The sequence below is a fragment of the Panthera pardus genome, unplaced genomic scaffold (genome assembly GCF_024362965.1).
Source record: "Panthera pardus isolate Hobbes unplaced genomic scaffold, ASM2436296v1 HiC_scaffold_17, whole genome shotgun sequence".
NCBI lineage: Eukaryota > Metazoa > Chordata > Mammalia > Carnivora > Felidae > Panthera > Panthera pardus.
Genome location: NW_026526732.1, coordinates 149,792,561 through 149,808,730, shown reverse-complemented (window position 1 = coordinate 149,808,730; position 16,170 = coordinate 149,792,561). Strand labels below are relative to the sequence as shown.

The window sequence follows — 16,170 nt, the reverse complement described above, 5'->3', positions numbered from 1 at the left end:
AAGAGGTGGCATATATATACAATGGAATATTACTCAGCCATCAAAAAATGAAATCTTTTTCTTTTTCATTTACAATGACGTGAATGGACCTAGAGTGTATTATGTTAAGTGAAATAAGTCAGGTCGAGAAAGACAAATACTATATGATTTAACTTATATGTGGAATTTAAGAAACAAACCAGATGACTGGCTGTCAGTTGAGTGTCTAACTCTTGATTTTGGCTAAGGTCATGATCTCACAGTTCGTGAAGTCGAGCCCTGCATCAGGCTATGCACTGGCAGCACAGAGTCTGTTTGGGATAATCTCTCTCCCTTTCCCTCTGCCCCTCCCTCTCTCAAAATAAATAAACTTAAAAAAAAAGAAAATAGATGAACATATGAGAAGGGGAAAAAAGAGGAAAGAGGAAAACAAAAGATGAGAGACTCTTTTTTTTCACTTCACTCACTCCTTGTTCTTTATCCATTTATTTTTTGTTTTACTTTTTATTTTATTCTCAAATTAGTTAACATACAGTGTAGTCTTGGCCTCAGGAGTAGAACCCAGTGATTCATCTCTTACATATGACAGCCAGTACTCATCCTGAAGAGTGCCCTCCCTTAATGCCTGTCACCCATTTAACCTCCCCCACTCTGATCGCCCTTCAGTTTGTTCTCTGTATTCAAGAGTCTCCTATGGTTTGCCTCCCTCTATGTTTTTATCTTATTTTTCCACAAGAGACTCTTTTTTTTTTTTTTATTTTTTAAAATTTACATCCAAATTAGCATATAGTGAAACAATGATTTCAGGAGTAGATTCCTTAACACCCCTTACTCATTTAGCCCATCCCCCCCACAACCCCTCCAGCAACCCTCAGTTTGTTCTCCATATTTATGAGTCTCTTCTGTTTTGTCCCCCTCCTTGTTTTTATATTATTTTTGTTTCCCTTCCCTTATGTTCATCTGTTTTGCCTCTTAAAGTCCTCATATGAGTGAAGTCATATGATTTTTGTCTTCCTCTGACTAATTTCACTAATAATACCCTCCAGTTCCATCCACATAGCTGCAAATGGCAAGATTTCATTCTTCATTGCCAAGTAATACTCCATTGTATATATATACCACATCTTCTTTATCCATTCATCCATCGATGGACATTTGGGCTCTTTCCATACTTTGGCTGTTGTTGATAGTGCTGCTATAAACATGGGGGACATGTGTCCCTTCGAAATAGCACACCTGTATCCTGTGGCTAAATGCCTAGTAGTGCAATTGCTGGGTGTAGGGTAGCTCTATTTTTAGTTTTTTAAGGAACCTCCATACTGTTTTCCAGAGTGGCTGCACCAGCTTGCATTCCCACACAAGAGACTCTTAATGATAGAGAACAAACTGAGGGCTGATGGAAGGAGGTGGGGAGAAGATGGGCTAGATGAGGGATGGGTATCAAAGAGGGCACTAGTGATGAGCACTGGGTGTTATATGTAAGTGAGGAATCACTGAATTCTATTCCTAAAACCAATAGTTTTAGGACTGTATGCACTGTATGTTAACTAACTAAAATTTAAGTAAAAAGTCAAATTTAAATTAAATTAAATTAAAAAATAATAAAGTGTATTTTGTCTATGTATTGCTACACTTGCTTTTTTAAATTTTCATTTCCATTTGCATAGTAAATGTTTTTCCATCCCTTCACGTTCTGTCAGTGTGTGTCTTTGGGTCTGAAAGGCAGTAACACTAGTGTGTTTTCAGCTGTATTCAAGATAGTTGAATAATTTTAAATAAACGTATGACCCTGGTATTGCTTTTATTTGGAAATTAAGTATGGTTTAAGGAGATGCATTATCAGTGGCAAGTTGACAAGGTATGGACTTGTATATTTTATGTGTCAACTTGATTGGGTGACATGGTTCCAAGATACTTGACTGGGAGGATCCTTTTTTTTTTTTTTCATTTTTTTTCCAATATATGAGATTTACTGTCAAATTGGTTTCCATACAACACCCAGTGCTCATCCCAAAATGTGCCCTCTTCAATACCCATCACCCACCCTTCCCTCCCTCCCACCCCCCATCAACCCTCAGTTTGTTTTTAAGAGTCTCTTATGCTTTGGCTCTCTCCCACTCTAACCTCTTTTTTTTTTCTTCCCCTCCCCCATGGGTTTCTGTTAAGTTTCTCAGGATCCACATAAGAGTGAAAACATATGGTATCTGTCTTTCTCTGTATGGCTTATTTCACTTAGCATCACACTCTCCAGTTCCATCCGCGTTTCTACAAAGGGCCATATTTCGTTCTTTCTCATTGCCACGTAGTACTCCATTGTGTATATAAACCACAATTTCTTTATCCATTGACTGGGAGAATCCTAATACAGATGTCTATTAAGCAATGGGATAAATAAAACATTGATGAGGTTAAAATACAGGTCTTAAAACAGCACTATGGAAGGTTGGGTAAACCAAAGAGACCCCATGCTTGTCCCCCAACGTTAAAAAGCCCCCAAACAAGGGGCGCCTGGGTGGCTCAGTTGGTTGAGCATCTGGCTCTTGATTTCAATTCAGGTCATGATCTCACAGTTCGTGAGTTCAAGCCCCATATCGGGCTCTGCACTGACAGCGTGGAGCCTGCTTAGGATTCTCTCTTCCTCACTCTCTGCTCCTCCCCTACTTGTGCACTCTCTCTCTTTCTCTCAAAATAAGTAAGTAAACATTAAAATATATATATTTTTTTAAGCCCCAAATAAGATGGCTCTACTTACCCCAGTTTGGAAGAATTTAAAAAGTAAGAAAGCATAGATCACAATGAAAACTCTGATCAGGAACAGTCAGGCAAATTACCTGAGATAAGATTGACAAGATAGGTAAGGTAGTTTGACCTGACCCCTTGCTGGAGATCCAAAGCCTTGTACATAAGAGTGGGTAAAATGATCAGGGGATAGAGAGCAGAAGACTCCAGGACTCCATTACACAGGAGCCACATGCAAAGGCGGCACGATAACCTGTTCCAGATGCACTAATGTGGCCTATGATTAGATTGAAAAATACAGAAAAATAAGAGATTACAGGATGAAGGTAGAAATTTTGGGTGGGAACTGGAATGTTTAAATGATCTTTAAGTGAAGAGTCTGTCTCCTTTGCCTGAATGTTTCATGAGAATGGGTATTATGTCTGACTGGGGAGCGCTTCTCTGTCTAGTACTATAAAGCAGAAGGCATGTCAATCCACCCTATGAGCAATACTAATCGGATAGGGTACGTGAAAATAAGACTGCCCAAGCTCAAACAGCATACAATACAAGCTGGAGTGCAGTGCAAAGGCGTACTCTGTCCAATAGCACTATGCGCAGCAGGTCCTGGAGCTTACAGCAGAAGCCTCTGAGTGCTTCTCAGTGATTACTAAAGTGAACTAGAGTATTTCCATTCAAAGTTACTAGCTTGCTACTGGACATTAATTTTTTTAATTTTTTAAAGTTTATTTATTTTTGAGAGAGAGAAAGTGAGACATGGCATGAGCAGGGGAAGGGCAGAGAGACTGAGAGGGAGACACAGAATCTAAAGCAGGCTCCAGGCTCTGAGCCGTCGGCACAGAGCCCGATGCAGGGGTGGAACTCACCAACTGTGAGATCATGACCTGAGCCAAAGTCGGACACTTAACCGACTGAGCCACCCAGGTCCCCCTTACTGAACATTAATTAAAACTACCCTATGTCCGAAGGACATATAATAATCTTGAGCCTGATATATCCATGTAGTCTTGGTTAATGTTGGAAAAACACTCTAATGGAGAGGACAATGCCCAGAAGAATTCCATTAAAAAAGCAGTGACAACAATGAGATACCACCTCACAACAGTCAGAATGGCTAAAGTTAACAACTCAGGCAACAACAGATGTTGGCAAGGATGCGGAGAAAGAGGAACTCTTTTGCACTGCTGGTGGGAATGCAAATTGGTACAGACACTCTGGAAAACAGTATGGAGATTCCTCAAAAAGTTAAAAATAGAACTACCCTACAACCCAGCAATTGTACTACTAGGCATTTATCCAAGGGACACAGGTGTGCTGTTTCTAAAGGGCACATGCACCCTCATGTTTATAGCAGCAGTATCAACAGTAGCCAAAGTATGGAAAGAGCCCATATGTCCATTGACGGATGAATGGATAAAGAGGATGTGGTATATATGTACAATGGAGTATTACTCGGCAATCAAAAAGAATGAAATCTTGTCATTTGCAGCTACATGGATGGAACTGGAGGGTATTATGCTAAGCGAAATTAGTCAGAGAAAGACAAATATCATATGACTTCACTGATATGAGAATTTTAAGATACAAAACAGATGAACATTAAGGGAAGGGAGGCAAAAATAATATAAAAACAGGGAGGGGGACAAAACATAAGAGACTCAAACGCAGAGAACAAACTGAAGGTTGCTGCAGGAGTTGTGGGTGGGGGATGGGCTAAATAAGTAAGGGGCAATAAGGAAGACACTTGTTGGGATGAGCACTGGGTGTTATAAATAGGGGATGAATCACTGGAATCTACTCCTGAAATCATTATTGCACTATATGCTAACTAACTTGGATGTAAATTTAAAAATACATATATACATAGTGGTAACAGTTTAGCAAATAGTGGAAAGAGTTTCTACAGGATCCTGCTGCCAGGAAAATGCAAGGAGGATATGTGCACAAGCAGGGAGCCTCTATTCCTGTAGGACTGACTTGGGACCTGGTGAGGAGGTGCTGGATTCTATCATCACTTGGACAGGGTCCCAGAGACAGCTCTCAAGTAGCCTATGAAAAACTCCTTGGTTTATGGGTAGCAGCTCCAAGGCGAATGGACAACATCTTGTTTGGAGGCCGCCACTCTGACCAAGGGAGCTAAAAACAGGTCAGCTCCGTGAGCTAACTTGCATGTGGCTTTGCTAGCAGTGATATAAAAATTGAACAATAAAAGCCCCTGTGTTTTGGATTTAGCAACTCGTGGGCAGTGGCCAACAGCCAGGCCATATGGTCAGGCAGAAGGGAAACTTAGTCTGTTAAAGGAATAACCACACGGGGCACAGCCCCCTGCAAACCACTATGGGAATTTGAGGGGTGCATTATAAAGTAGGACATTTGGTGCTCATCACAAGAACCACCTTCAAGTTTGGAAGCTGTTTGGAAGTGATGAGTGGGTATCTTGATGTCCTCTCTTGAGGTGGCCCCTTGGGTACGTGAACTAAAGGGACATTGGGGGCTGCAGTAATCCAGAGAAGGCTGAAACTACATATAGTCTACTTGCATCCTCTGTGGCCCAAAATACCAAAAGGAACTGTTCTCAACTGCCAGCCACACACTACAGACAGCTAGGAGGCAGATTCCCTGGTAGGAAGTCCTTGAACATAGCTAGCAAGTCAGAGCAATACTAGTAACCCCAAGGGAGGGCTGCAAGTGGGTCTTGACAGGAACAGAGATTCTGGGTTGGGTTTTGCTTACTCAGTGGTAGTTGCAAATGTCTAGAGTGCTATTAAAAAAAGAAAAGAAAAGAAAAGAAAAAGAACATAGCTGTAATTCAATTAAAATTTTAAAAAAATAGGGGCACCTGGGTAGCTGAGTTAGTTAAGCATCCGACTCTTGGTTTCGGCTCAGGTCACGGTGTCACAGTTTCTTGACTTCGAGCCCCACGTCGGGCTCTGCACTGATGGCGTGGAGCCTGCTTGGGACTTTTCTCTCTCTCTCCCCGTCTCTCTCTGCCCCCCACCAACTCGTGCTGTCTCAGTCGCCCTCAAAAATAAATAAATAAATGTAAAAAAAAAATTTTTAATAAAATGCAGAGAACATCGATCCTGTGTGGACAGCTCGATGAAATTTTACACGTATGCACTTCCCATGTACTACCACCCAGAGCAAGATGCAGAGCATTTTGGGTTTCGGAGAGATTCCCAGTCAATACGCCACCACAAGAGGTAACAACTCTTCTGACTTCTGGCACTACAAATGAGTCCTCATCTTCAACTTCACATACAAAAAGTCTGTGTCTCTCACGTGTCTGGCTTCCTACACTCAGTGTCACGTCTGTGAGGTTCACCCATGCCGTAGGGTGTAGCGAGAGCCCATTCTTTTTCAGGGCTGTGTGGCAGTCCATTGTAAGGCTGTGCTACAGTTCATGTACATATGTTCTTTTTAGGCACATTGACGTTGTTTCCCATTTGGGGCAATCATAAACAGTGCCGCTGAGAACATTTTTATACCTGCCTTTCGGTGCACATGTGACAAAACAAACAAAAGATACTGTACTAGTTTGGAATGCTCGGTCACATTTCCTCACGCTAAAAAAATACATTATAAGCCATGATGTCCAACAATGGGCATACAGATATACCGACAGAGAAACAGCTTAACAGAGAGTTGGAATGGACAATGGAAATACTGTGAAAATAGGGCCACAGAGACATGAAGTGCTGCCTCACACACCTTCACAGAGTGTGCTCCAACCCAGCATGCGTGGGAATCAGGAGTGTCCCCGTTAGGGGGAAAAGGTGTCTGTTTTGTTTCCTTGATGGATCTGGGCAGGAGGGCGGGGCATGTAAGCGTGACTCTATAATCCTTCCCAAGTGAGAGGACATTGGTATGACTATAGTTCACCTCAACATTCCCTCTTCCTACCCGCTACAGTGTCTCAGGACAGGAATGCAAGTACGAGTGCCAGAAACAGGAAGGACTCCTAAGCAGGCGACCGTACCTCCGTTGTTCGACCTTGATGTGAGATTTCCTAAGGGACTGAATGGGAGGGCTGTGCCTTCACCCCATCTGGCAAAGCTGGGGCTGACGGTGAGTGCCGCTAGATTGCCTACTGGTCAGTTAGCCCACAAGTTCTGTCCGGGTGTGACCCTCCCCTCTATGGACGAGAGAAGACAGGGGAGGAGGGACTTGCCAGACTGTATTGCTGCCCGCAGTCTAGACCAGCACAGCAGCTACACATAACGTCCCTTCCAAACGCAGAAAGTTGGGTATAAATGGAGAGAAATAGAAACAACAGCTGAGGGTAAAGGAATGGATAAATGAGTTACGTAATGAGGGAAACCCAGCATTACATTAACACCTCCCAAGAGGTGTGAGCAAGAGAGGACACTGCCTCTTAGCTCGATTATACCAGATGCCTGAGAGAGGGAGCCACACGCTGTGACACCATTCCTGCTTCTGGAACCTGACGAGACTAAATGGAACCAGGAGACCTGAGCGATCCTGGGAGACACTGTCATACAGCAGGATGATGGGCTAATTGTCACTGACTGAATGGGACTTTGGTAGTGTGCCAGTATCTTTTCAGCTATGGTCCTGTCGCTACAAGGGACCTGTGGTCAAAGACCAAGGAGTGGCCTGTGGTAGACTTATTTGGTCTTTGTCTCTGGTTCCTGGCACAGACTTCCCCAAACCCTTGGGATCTCCTGAGTGATATGAGTGTTTCTGGTATGCTAATGAGAGGACTTGGCCGAGGGGCCTAGATAGCTTCAGGTTGGGGGCTGGTGACCAGAAAGACCAAGCGATGATTAGAGAGTTGGCAACCTCAGCCTCCTTCCCTGACCTCTGGGGAGAGGCTCTGGAGGCTGACTTTTTTTTTTTTTTTTTTAATTTTTTTTTTTTTTAACGTTTATTTATTTTTGAGACAGAGAGAGACAGAGCATGAACAGGGGAGGGGCAGAGAGAGAGGGAGACACAGAATCTGAAATGGGCTCCAGGCTCTGAGCGGTCAGCACAGAGCCCGATGCGGGGCTCGAACCCACAGACCGTGAGATCATGACCTGAGCCGAAGTCGGACGCTTAACCGACTGAGCCACCCAGGCGCCCCTCTGGAGGCTGACTTTAATCACTGACTTTAATCAGTGGCGAATCACTGAGTCGCCAGTGATGGAATCAAGCACACCTGTATCATGAAGCTTCCATAAAAGCTTCTAAACGACAGGGGCGCCTGGGTGGCTCAGTCGGTTAAGCGTCTGACTTCAGCTCAGGTCACGATCTCGCGGTCCGCGAGTTAGAGCCCCACGTCGGGCTCTGGGCTGATGGCTCAGAGCCTGGAGCCTGCTTCCGATTCTGTGTCTCCCTCTCTCTCTGCCCCTCCCCCGTTCACGCTCTGTCTCTGTCTCAAAAATAAATAAACGTTAAAAAAAAAAAAAAAAAAGCTTCTAAACGACAGAGTTCACAGCTTCTGAAATGAACACACTGACATGCTCAGAGGGTGGCACATTCCAACCCCACGGTGACAGAGGCTCCTGCAACTCCGACCTTCACGCTCCCACACTCATGTGCCTCTTCATCTGGTTGCTCATGTGTGTCCTTATAGTAAACCACAATAATAATGGAATTTTCCTGAGTTCTAGGAGTTGTTCTAGCAAATTATTGAACTTTGAGAGTACCCTCAACTTTGTAGCCAAGTGGAACAAAAGTGCAGGCGACGTGGGAACGTAACAGTTGAGACGTGCCTGTGAAGTGAGGGCAATCTTGTAGGAAGCATCCTCACACCTGTGGGTCTCATGCTAACTCCAGGTCAACAGTGTCAGAATTAAAATGAATTGCATTGGGAGTACCTGGGTGGCTCAGTTGGTTAAGCGCCCAACTTTGGCTCAGGTCATGATCTCACATCCATGAGTTCGAGCCCCACATGGGGCTCTATGCTGACCGCTCAAAGCCTGGACCCTGCTTCGGATTCTGTGTCTCCCTGGGATTCTGTCTTTCTCTTTCTCTGCCCCTCCCCCTCTCCTGCTCTGTTTCTGTCTCAAAAATAAATATTAAAAAAAAAAAAAAAAGACTGATGAAATGAATTGAATTGGTGACAGGGAATCAGAGCATTGGTTGAATGGAGGAAAAAACCCTTACGGCTCCACAAAGAGAAATTTAGAGGGAGAGCAAGTCTGTGCTTCCTCTCATCCAGGAGCAAAGGATAAGATAAGTGTAAGCATTTATATCATGTCCTTCCGTCTGCTACCAGCTGTTCATGGTCCTGTTAAAAAAGGAAGACAGCAGACCCAAAATGAAGTCACCTAAGCCAAATACCACCAAGATCTTAATCCTTAACCTAAATGCATCTTCAGCTTCTCCCAGAAATGTGACCTGTAATCAGCCAACCTGGAATTTCCTGCTCAGCACAAGTAGGTAAGCCACTGAAAGACCACTTCCTTTCCCCTTAGAAGGGCCACCTTGCTTAAAGCAATGCATTTTTTAATGAATAATTTCCTTTTTCCCCTTCCACTCTGCCTTTAAAATCCTTTCTGCAGCTGGAAGAGTCTCTTTTTTTTTTTTTTTTTTAATATTTATTTTTGAAAGACAGAGCACGAGCAGGGGAGGGGCAGAGAGAGAGGGAGACACAAAATCCAAAGCAGGCTCCAGGTTCTGAGCTGTCAGCACAGAGCCCAACGTGGGGCTCAAACTCACAAACTGAACCACGAAGTTATGACCTGAGCTGAAGCCAGACACTTAACTGACTGAGCCACCCAGGAGCCCCATGTCTCCTTTCTATTTTCTAGCTGGGAGACTGCTCAATTCATGAACAGTTGAATAAAGTCAATTCGACCTTTTAATGTTCTCGGTTGAGGGCGCCTGGGTGGCTCAGACATTTAGCATCTGACTTCAGCTCAGGTCATGATCTCATGGTTCATGAGTTCGAGCCCCACATCGGGTGAGGTGAGGTCCCACTCCGGGTGAGCAGAGCTCAAGCTCCACTTCTCTCTCTTTCCTTCTGTTTCTCTCTGCCCCTCTCTCACTTGCACCCTCTCTCTCTCTCTCAAAAATAAAATAAAATAAATTTTCTCAGTTGAATTGCTATTAACTAACACTTAAGTCTCTGAGGGACACTATGGCTACACTAGAAAACCAGGCTGGTGGTTTGGGTTTTCTGGCTGGTTGGTTTTTAGTCCTTTGTGAGGATCACATAAAGCTGACAAATGTTAGAGATTCTCTCCCCAGAGTATTTCCATGCACGGGGAAATACAAACATTAACATGACAGTCAGTGCACGCAGAGACCCCCTGACGTCTTACAGACCCAGGTGTTCTCCTCCTTGCAAGAGACAGAGGCTGGGCAAACACGTTTTGAGCAATCACTTCACCAGCCCACAACGCCACTGCACTTATTTATGAACGTAAACCGGAGTGGACAAAGCTGCATCTAATCACATAGCATCCAGGGAACGAGAAGAGCGATGTCATTTACTAGAAACTTGCTCCTCCAACTGAACCTGAGTGCCTGCAGGGCACCAGATCAAGCTGCAGCCTCAGGTCTGTGCTCTGAGAATGGCAATCAGCCGACCTTTCTCCAGCCCTCACCCCCAGCACCGGCACTGCCCCCCTACATGAGAATTCCACATTTAGAGTCTTTGGAAGACGCCGCCTCTCTCCATGGAAGAGAAAGGACCTGCTGTCCCAACATCCTTCCAGTTAGACACGGCGTGAGGCTCTGCCAGGCAGGTGACCACGTGCTGGACCTGGTGACAAAGAGAAGGTGCAGCTGTGCACAATGTACTTGCACAGGCAGCGCGAGTGGCAGTGTGTCACCCGGTCCCACAAGCAGCAGCGATGTCAGTCCTAGCCACAGGGGCCAGTGTCCTGCTTCAATGGAGGCAGCAGTGTGAGCAGTGACATCTGTGCCCAGCAGCAGAGGCCACAGTTCCTGTGTGAGACCCACCCTAACGTGCACTTGTGGATTCTGTTCCTGGCTGTGTAGCCTGTTCTATGATCTTCCCCAAAAGAATACTTTATATGCATATAAAATGTGTGTGTGTGTGTGTGTGTGTGTGTGTGTGTGTGTGTGTGTGTGTGTGTGCGCACAGTACCTTTTGGCTAAGTTCGAACAAGCTTAGATCCCATTGTTTGCTCTGAAAAGTCAATCAGGGAAGTAGTTGCCGAGAGCAAGCATTCCGAGGTGTTCGTCACGCTGAACCGCGAACCACTCCCTAGTCCTCCCACCCGACCATACCTCAGGATACGATAACACACATCTCACAACACCACATCTCATATTGACAACGTTATGTCTTCCCTTTCCTCTCCAAAGATTTAAAAAAAAAAAAAAACACACACACACACACATTTAAATGTGGCTTTAATGCCCCTCCCCAGGCTGGCTGCTCTGATCGCTGACCTCACTGGCTCCAGATCTGGCTGAGCGCCAGGCCTCTCACAAAATGCACAGGCCTCTCCCCGGACCCACAGACTCAGAGTCCTCGGCGCAAGATCAAGGAATCGCTTATTTAACGAGCCCTGCAAGTGAGGCTGACGCACAGCCGTGTGGGAATCCTCATCTCCATTCTTGCGACTGAAAGTGTGATGTAAAGACCAGCAGCAGCGCCTTGTCCTAAACACAGAAACTTCTATCGTGTTTCCCAGATGCAGAAAACAGTGTGTCCTATATCTTGCACACAACACACACAGTGAAGGAGCGATCGGTGCAGAGCACCTCCCTAATCTGGAGGCAGTATCTTTACTAATGTAGCCTCAGACCACAGCAGCTCTGTGGCAGCGACAGCACAATCACCCTTCACACTGCCATTAGTGCCCCTGTGCTCCTCTCACAGCACTGCCCTCCCCCTCCCGTCCCCACTCTCACACCAACTCCCCTGCACACCAAGGAGATGCCCATTTTCAAAAACCATCCTCGATTCACAGGTGCTATTTCCCAATCAAATATAAATCTAAGGAGACTCTGCTTCATAACTCCATGACTTGGAGCTGGAGCCAGCACCAGGATCACCAGGGCAGAGGGTGGGCAAGCAGAGGATGGAAACAGAACAAGAACTAATTTAAAATAAGAAATTATGGCATGCTTCCTGTCTGCTAGAATCTGCTCCTCTCAGAAGACTTCAGAAAAGATGGGAAGAACAATCAAGCCCGAGAAGGAGGCCAAGACCTGAATGAGCCTGAAAATAACCTCTGGATACTACAGATTCCTATGAACAGGGCCACCCAGGGCCTTGTGCAGATGCTGACAGGCCAAATATCTCCTTCTGCTGTCACCGAGGAGACACCCACAGGTGAATTAGACCAGAACTCCCACACAAAAAAGAGAACGGGCCTAATCCTCTACAGAAACAAAGAAACAACGAATAAACACCCAGAGACGGGACTGAGGCCTGACCCAGGCCTGAGCCTCAGCTGACCCAGCAATACAATGTCTTGTTGCCCATAGTCCTGGAGGCAGGACAAGGTCTGGGCAATATCCAGATATCCAGGTGATATCCTGAGTGATCACAGTCCTATAAAGGCAGGTGCTACTGGAGGGACAAAGACAAAAGCGCAAAGAGGTTCCCCAGCTGAGCAGTGACCATGTCACATCCATGTTGTACCAACTGGGCATGAGGCTCCACGACGCTAGGCCCCTCACAGCTTATTCCTGTCCCCACCCAGAGCAGACTCGGCACACCAAACCTGCAGCTTCTGGGAGGTTCTCAGGGTTTCCATTTCTTTCTCCTCTCAAACTTTAGGAATCTTCTTCTTTAACTAACTGATCAACTCCTCATGACCAGAACTGGAAAAACAAATTCACATCCAGAGCCCTACGTTCAACAAGGAAGTAAGAAGTTGTAGCTCAGTGAAACATAAAGACAGGGATGGAGGTGGCCCACTCTCCCTCTACTGGATCATGAAAGCAGACGAGGAAAGAGAACCCAGGTCAGTGTGGGGTGGGGTCATGGAGGCGGGGAGCAGTCTCCCCACCTCCTCACATTATGGTAATAGGAACGAGGACACATGCCGAAGCCCTTTGTAGAAAGAGATATCAGGGGCATTGGTCACAAAGTGGGAAAGTGAACAAATCTTGCATCACTCAGTCCCCCACGAGGCAGCTGGCTCACACTGGGGAAGAAAATAATCATGAACAAATTCAGGTTAGTCATATAAGTGTTGACGTTCTCAATAGCCTACCACATGCTCAAGATATCCTACTCAAAGAATCCCCATTTCCCATACATAGCCCCTTTCCCCTCTCCCCTCCCTACTTCAGGCCTTTCAGGGTCTCACCTTTAGCAGTGGAGAGCGCCCTGGGCACTGTCACTACCTGCGTTAGAACAAACAGAACTGGTCAGAGCCCCCAGGAGATGAGACTAAAGGAGTAGCTTTGGGGTGGGTGAGCTCCCCACGGGGTCCTGTCTACACTATCCCAGGGTCTCAGGGATCACCCCCTCCATACTTACATGCAGACTGAGCATAACTCCTTTCTCTTCCACCTATGGAAAGAAAATATCACATGAGATGCCACGGAGGAGGCAGAGCCCGAGATCCTAGATGAAACTGCTAACCTGGACCACAGGGAAGTTTCCAGAACTGTAACTACAAACCTATGGCAGGATCAGGGGGACATGAAGAAAAGAGATGTCAGGGCTAGACCAACAATTCTCCTGGAGTCTGTCCTCAGCAAGGACCTTATTCTCTGATCTGTGACTGCTGGAAATCAGATCCTATCACCACATTCATCAAGGTGATAAGTTTGCCCTTCATTCTCACAGAGCTTTACTCCAGAGTGAATGTAGCAATGAGCTGCACAGTGGACAAGCACATGTGCATGGATGGCACTTCCCATAAACAAGGCAGGACAAACTTCTACCTGGACTTGAAACACTACAGAAAGACAAGAAAACTCAGAGCACTCCCCTTCCGTACCTTGGCTCTACCTCCTCCATATGACAGCTCCAACCACCACAGCACTGATGACCACAAAGGAAACCAGACCAGCAACAATGCCCACCATGGGAATGCTGCGCTGAGGAGGGGACTCTGGGAAGAGAGGATAAAGTGAGGGCCTTGACTCCGAGGTCTCAGCCTCAACCCTGCTGAATTTGTCCAGAAGGGCTCCTGAGTTCTCCAAGTTTGGCTCCATACCCAGGTCTCCCCCTGTCCTTACCCCATTTCAGCATGAGGGGCTTGGGCAACCCCCCATGCTGCACATGGCACGTGTATCTCTGCTCCTCTCCAGAAGGCACCACCACAGCCACCCACTTCTGGAAGGTCCCATCTCCCCCAGGCCTAGTGTCCACAAACTCCGTGTCCTGGATCAGGTCCTCCCCATCACGCTGCCAGGTCAGGGTGATCTCCGCAGGATAGAAACCCAGGGCCCAGCACTTCAGGGTGACATCATGGTCAGAAGTGGGGTAGTGGGTGATGTGTGTCTTCGGGGGGTCTGAAGAGAAGGGTCAGAAAATTAAGGAATTTTACAACTGTCTCGGGCCACTGAGGCAATTCTCATGTGGCCATCTTGAGAATGGACAAGAGAGCTGGAATTGGGGAAGGGAGCAAAAACCCAGACACCAGCCTAGACACATAATCTCTTCTTGTTTGGAAAGTTCTAGAATTAGGGTGAGACGGCCCACTGTAGAAGGCAGGTTTCTGAGAGCAGAAAAGAAAGGGATTTCTGGTCCGGACCTGGCTGGAGGCCAAATGACTCAGAATAGGTGAAGTCAGATACCCCAAACACATGAGTGTGGGGCAGAGAACAAAGCCTGAGAAAATCCCCCAAGGTTCCCAAAGCCACAGTGAGCCAAAGGGAAACGCTGATCAATTATTTCAGAAATGGTCTCCTCCTCCATCCCTGGAGAGACTCTATCCTTCAACAGTCTCTAGGAGAAAGACAGACCCTTTGGGGGTCTCTCTGGGACCGGATCTGAAAACCCGAGCAGTCAGTCTCCCGACACAGGGGAGGGCCATATACTGCTGTGGATCCCAGTTCTTCCTATCCTCTTAGGAGGCCTCAGCTGGAGGGGAAATCGTGGGAAGCCCCGCGGCCCCTGGTACCTGTGCGCAGCAGTGTCTTGTTCCCCCTCTCCAAGTACTTCCGGAGCCACTCTACGCACGTGACCTGCAGGTCGTTCCTTTGATGCTCGGCTGCTCCGGCAGCCTCCCACTTGCGGCGGGTGATCTGCGCCGCCGTGTCCGCCGCGGTCCAAGAGCGCAGGTCCTCGTTCAGGACGATGTAATCCTCGCCGTCATAGGCGAACTGCCAGTATCCTCGGAGGAGGCGCCAATCGGGCCCCACTTCGCAGGAAGACAGCCACTGGATGGTGTGAGACCCTGGCCCCGCCCCCGAGGTCAGCTCCGCCCTGGAGCCCCGCCCCCTCCCACACCCCGAACCCCAGGGCTTAAAGCCAAAACTGAATGGCGGGTAAAAGTGCCCGCGCGCTTTTCCCGGGTTTGGAGACGGGCGGGTCCCGCAGCCTCAGGGTGGTGCTCGGACCGAAAGACTCGGGCAACCCCGGGGATGGGGTCGTGACCCTGACCCGGGTCCGCGTCGCTCACCCGCTTCGCTCTGGTTGTAGTAGCCGCGCAGCGTGTTCAGGCTCTGTCGGAAAGTCTGTGCGGTGTCCTTGGCGCCCCGCGTCTCCTGCTCCCAATACTCCGGCGCCTCCTGCTTCAACCACTGCACGCGTGGCTCCATCCTCGGACTCGAGGCGTCGCTGTCGAACCGCGCGAACTGTGTGTCGTCCACGTAGCCGACTTCCAAGTACCGGGGCTCCCCGAGGCTGGGCCGGGACACCGCGGTGCCGAAATACATCAAGGAATGGGAGCCTACGGGCGCGGAGGGTTTGAGACCCCGCCCGACCCTGCTCCCGGCGCGAGGCCCGGATCCCAGGTGGAAGCGGCCAGGAGGGCAGGGGGTGGGGGGTCCGAGTGGGGGAGAGCAGGGAGGAGTCGGGGAGGGACGGGGAGGACTGCCAGGGTGGGTAGGATTCTGGGGCGGGGGCGACAGGCACTTTCCCTAGGGCCCCGCGTTCCCGCCGGACGGTCCCCTCGCTCCTGCCCCACAGATGCCCTTTCTTCCCGACCCCGCACTCACCCGCGCAGGTCTGGGTCACGGCCAGGGCCCCCGACAGCAGCAAGAGGAGGGTTCGGGGCATCACGACCCGCATCCTCAGGGTCTGGAGAATAGAAGTCACAGCGGGTCCGTGGCCAGGACAGGCCAGGGACCGCGGTGACGCTGATTGGCTTCTCTAGACACCGGACAAGCAATGGGAGTGCGAACTGGGGCCGCGTCATGAGTATCCAGGCAAGAAGACCTGACACAGGTTGAGAGAAGTGAAATGAGCGCGGAGTAGCGGGGAACTGGGCTTTCCCGCCCCAGACCTATCTCAAGCCCGGGACTTTCAAAGCCAGTCTTTCCCAGGGACCCGCGACTTTGCCCGGATTCCTCTCACCTACACAGAGCGCTCTTTGTCACCCTGAGGCCTGGCCCAGGGTC

At 48.1% G+C, this 16,170-nt stretch overlaps 1 protein-coding gene across 12 annotated transcripts in view; it reads right to left on the bottom strand.

Annotated features, from left to right (window-relative positions):
• The window catches only part of LOC109260547 (HLA class I histocompatibility antigen, A alpha chain-like), a 31,659-nt gene extending 15,762 nt beyond the window's left edge, over positions 1 to 15,897 (bottom strand). Inside the window, exons 1-8 of one of the 12 annotated variants that reach the window (XM_053905261.1) lie at positions 15,769 to 15,897; positions 15,231 to 15,500; positions 14,730 to 15,005; positions 13,980 to 14,118; positions 13,602 to 13,715; positions 13,136 to 13,168; positions 12,963 to 12,999; positions 10,357 to 10,432 (exon numbers count right to left, since the gene is read on the bottom strand). In XM_053905261.1, coding sequence (XP_053761236.1) covers positions 12,996 to 12,999; positions 13,136 to 13,168; positions 13,602 to 13,715; positions 13,980 to 14,118; positions 14,730 to 15,005; positions 15,231 to 15,500; positions 15,769 to 15,841 — 909 coding nt within the window. In that variant the 5' untranslated portion in view covers positions 15,842 to 15,897 and the 3' untranslated portion in view covers positions 10,357 to 10,432; positions 12,963 to 12,995. Of the gene's footprint in view, positions 1 to 10,130; positions 10,433 to 11,032; positions 12,798 to 12,850; positions 12,854 to 12,962; positions 13,000 to 13,135; positions 13,169 to 13,601; positions 13,716 to 13,842; positions 14,119 to 14,729; positions 15,006 to 15,230; positions 15,501 to 15,768 lie in introns of those variants that run through there. The other 11 variants (XM_053905255.1, XM_053905260.1, XM_019438852.2 and 8 more) reach the window with 11 other exon arrangements.
• Positions 15,898 to 16,170: the final 273 nt, after the last annotated feature.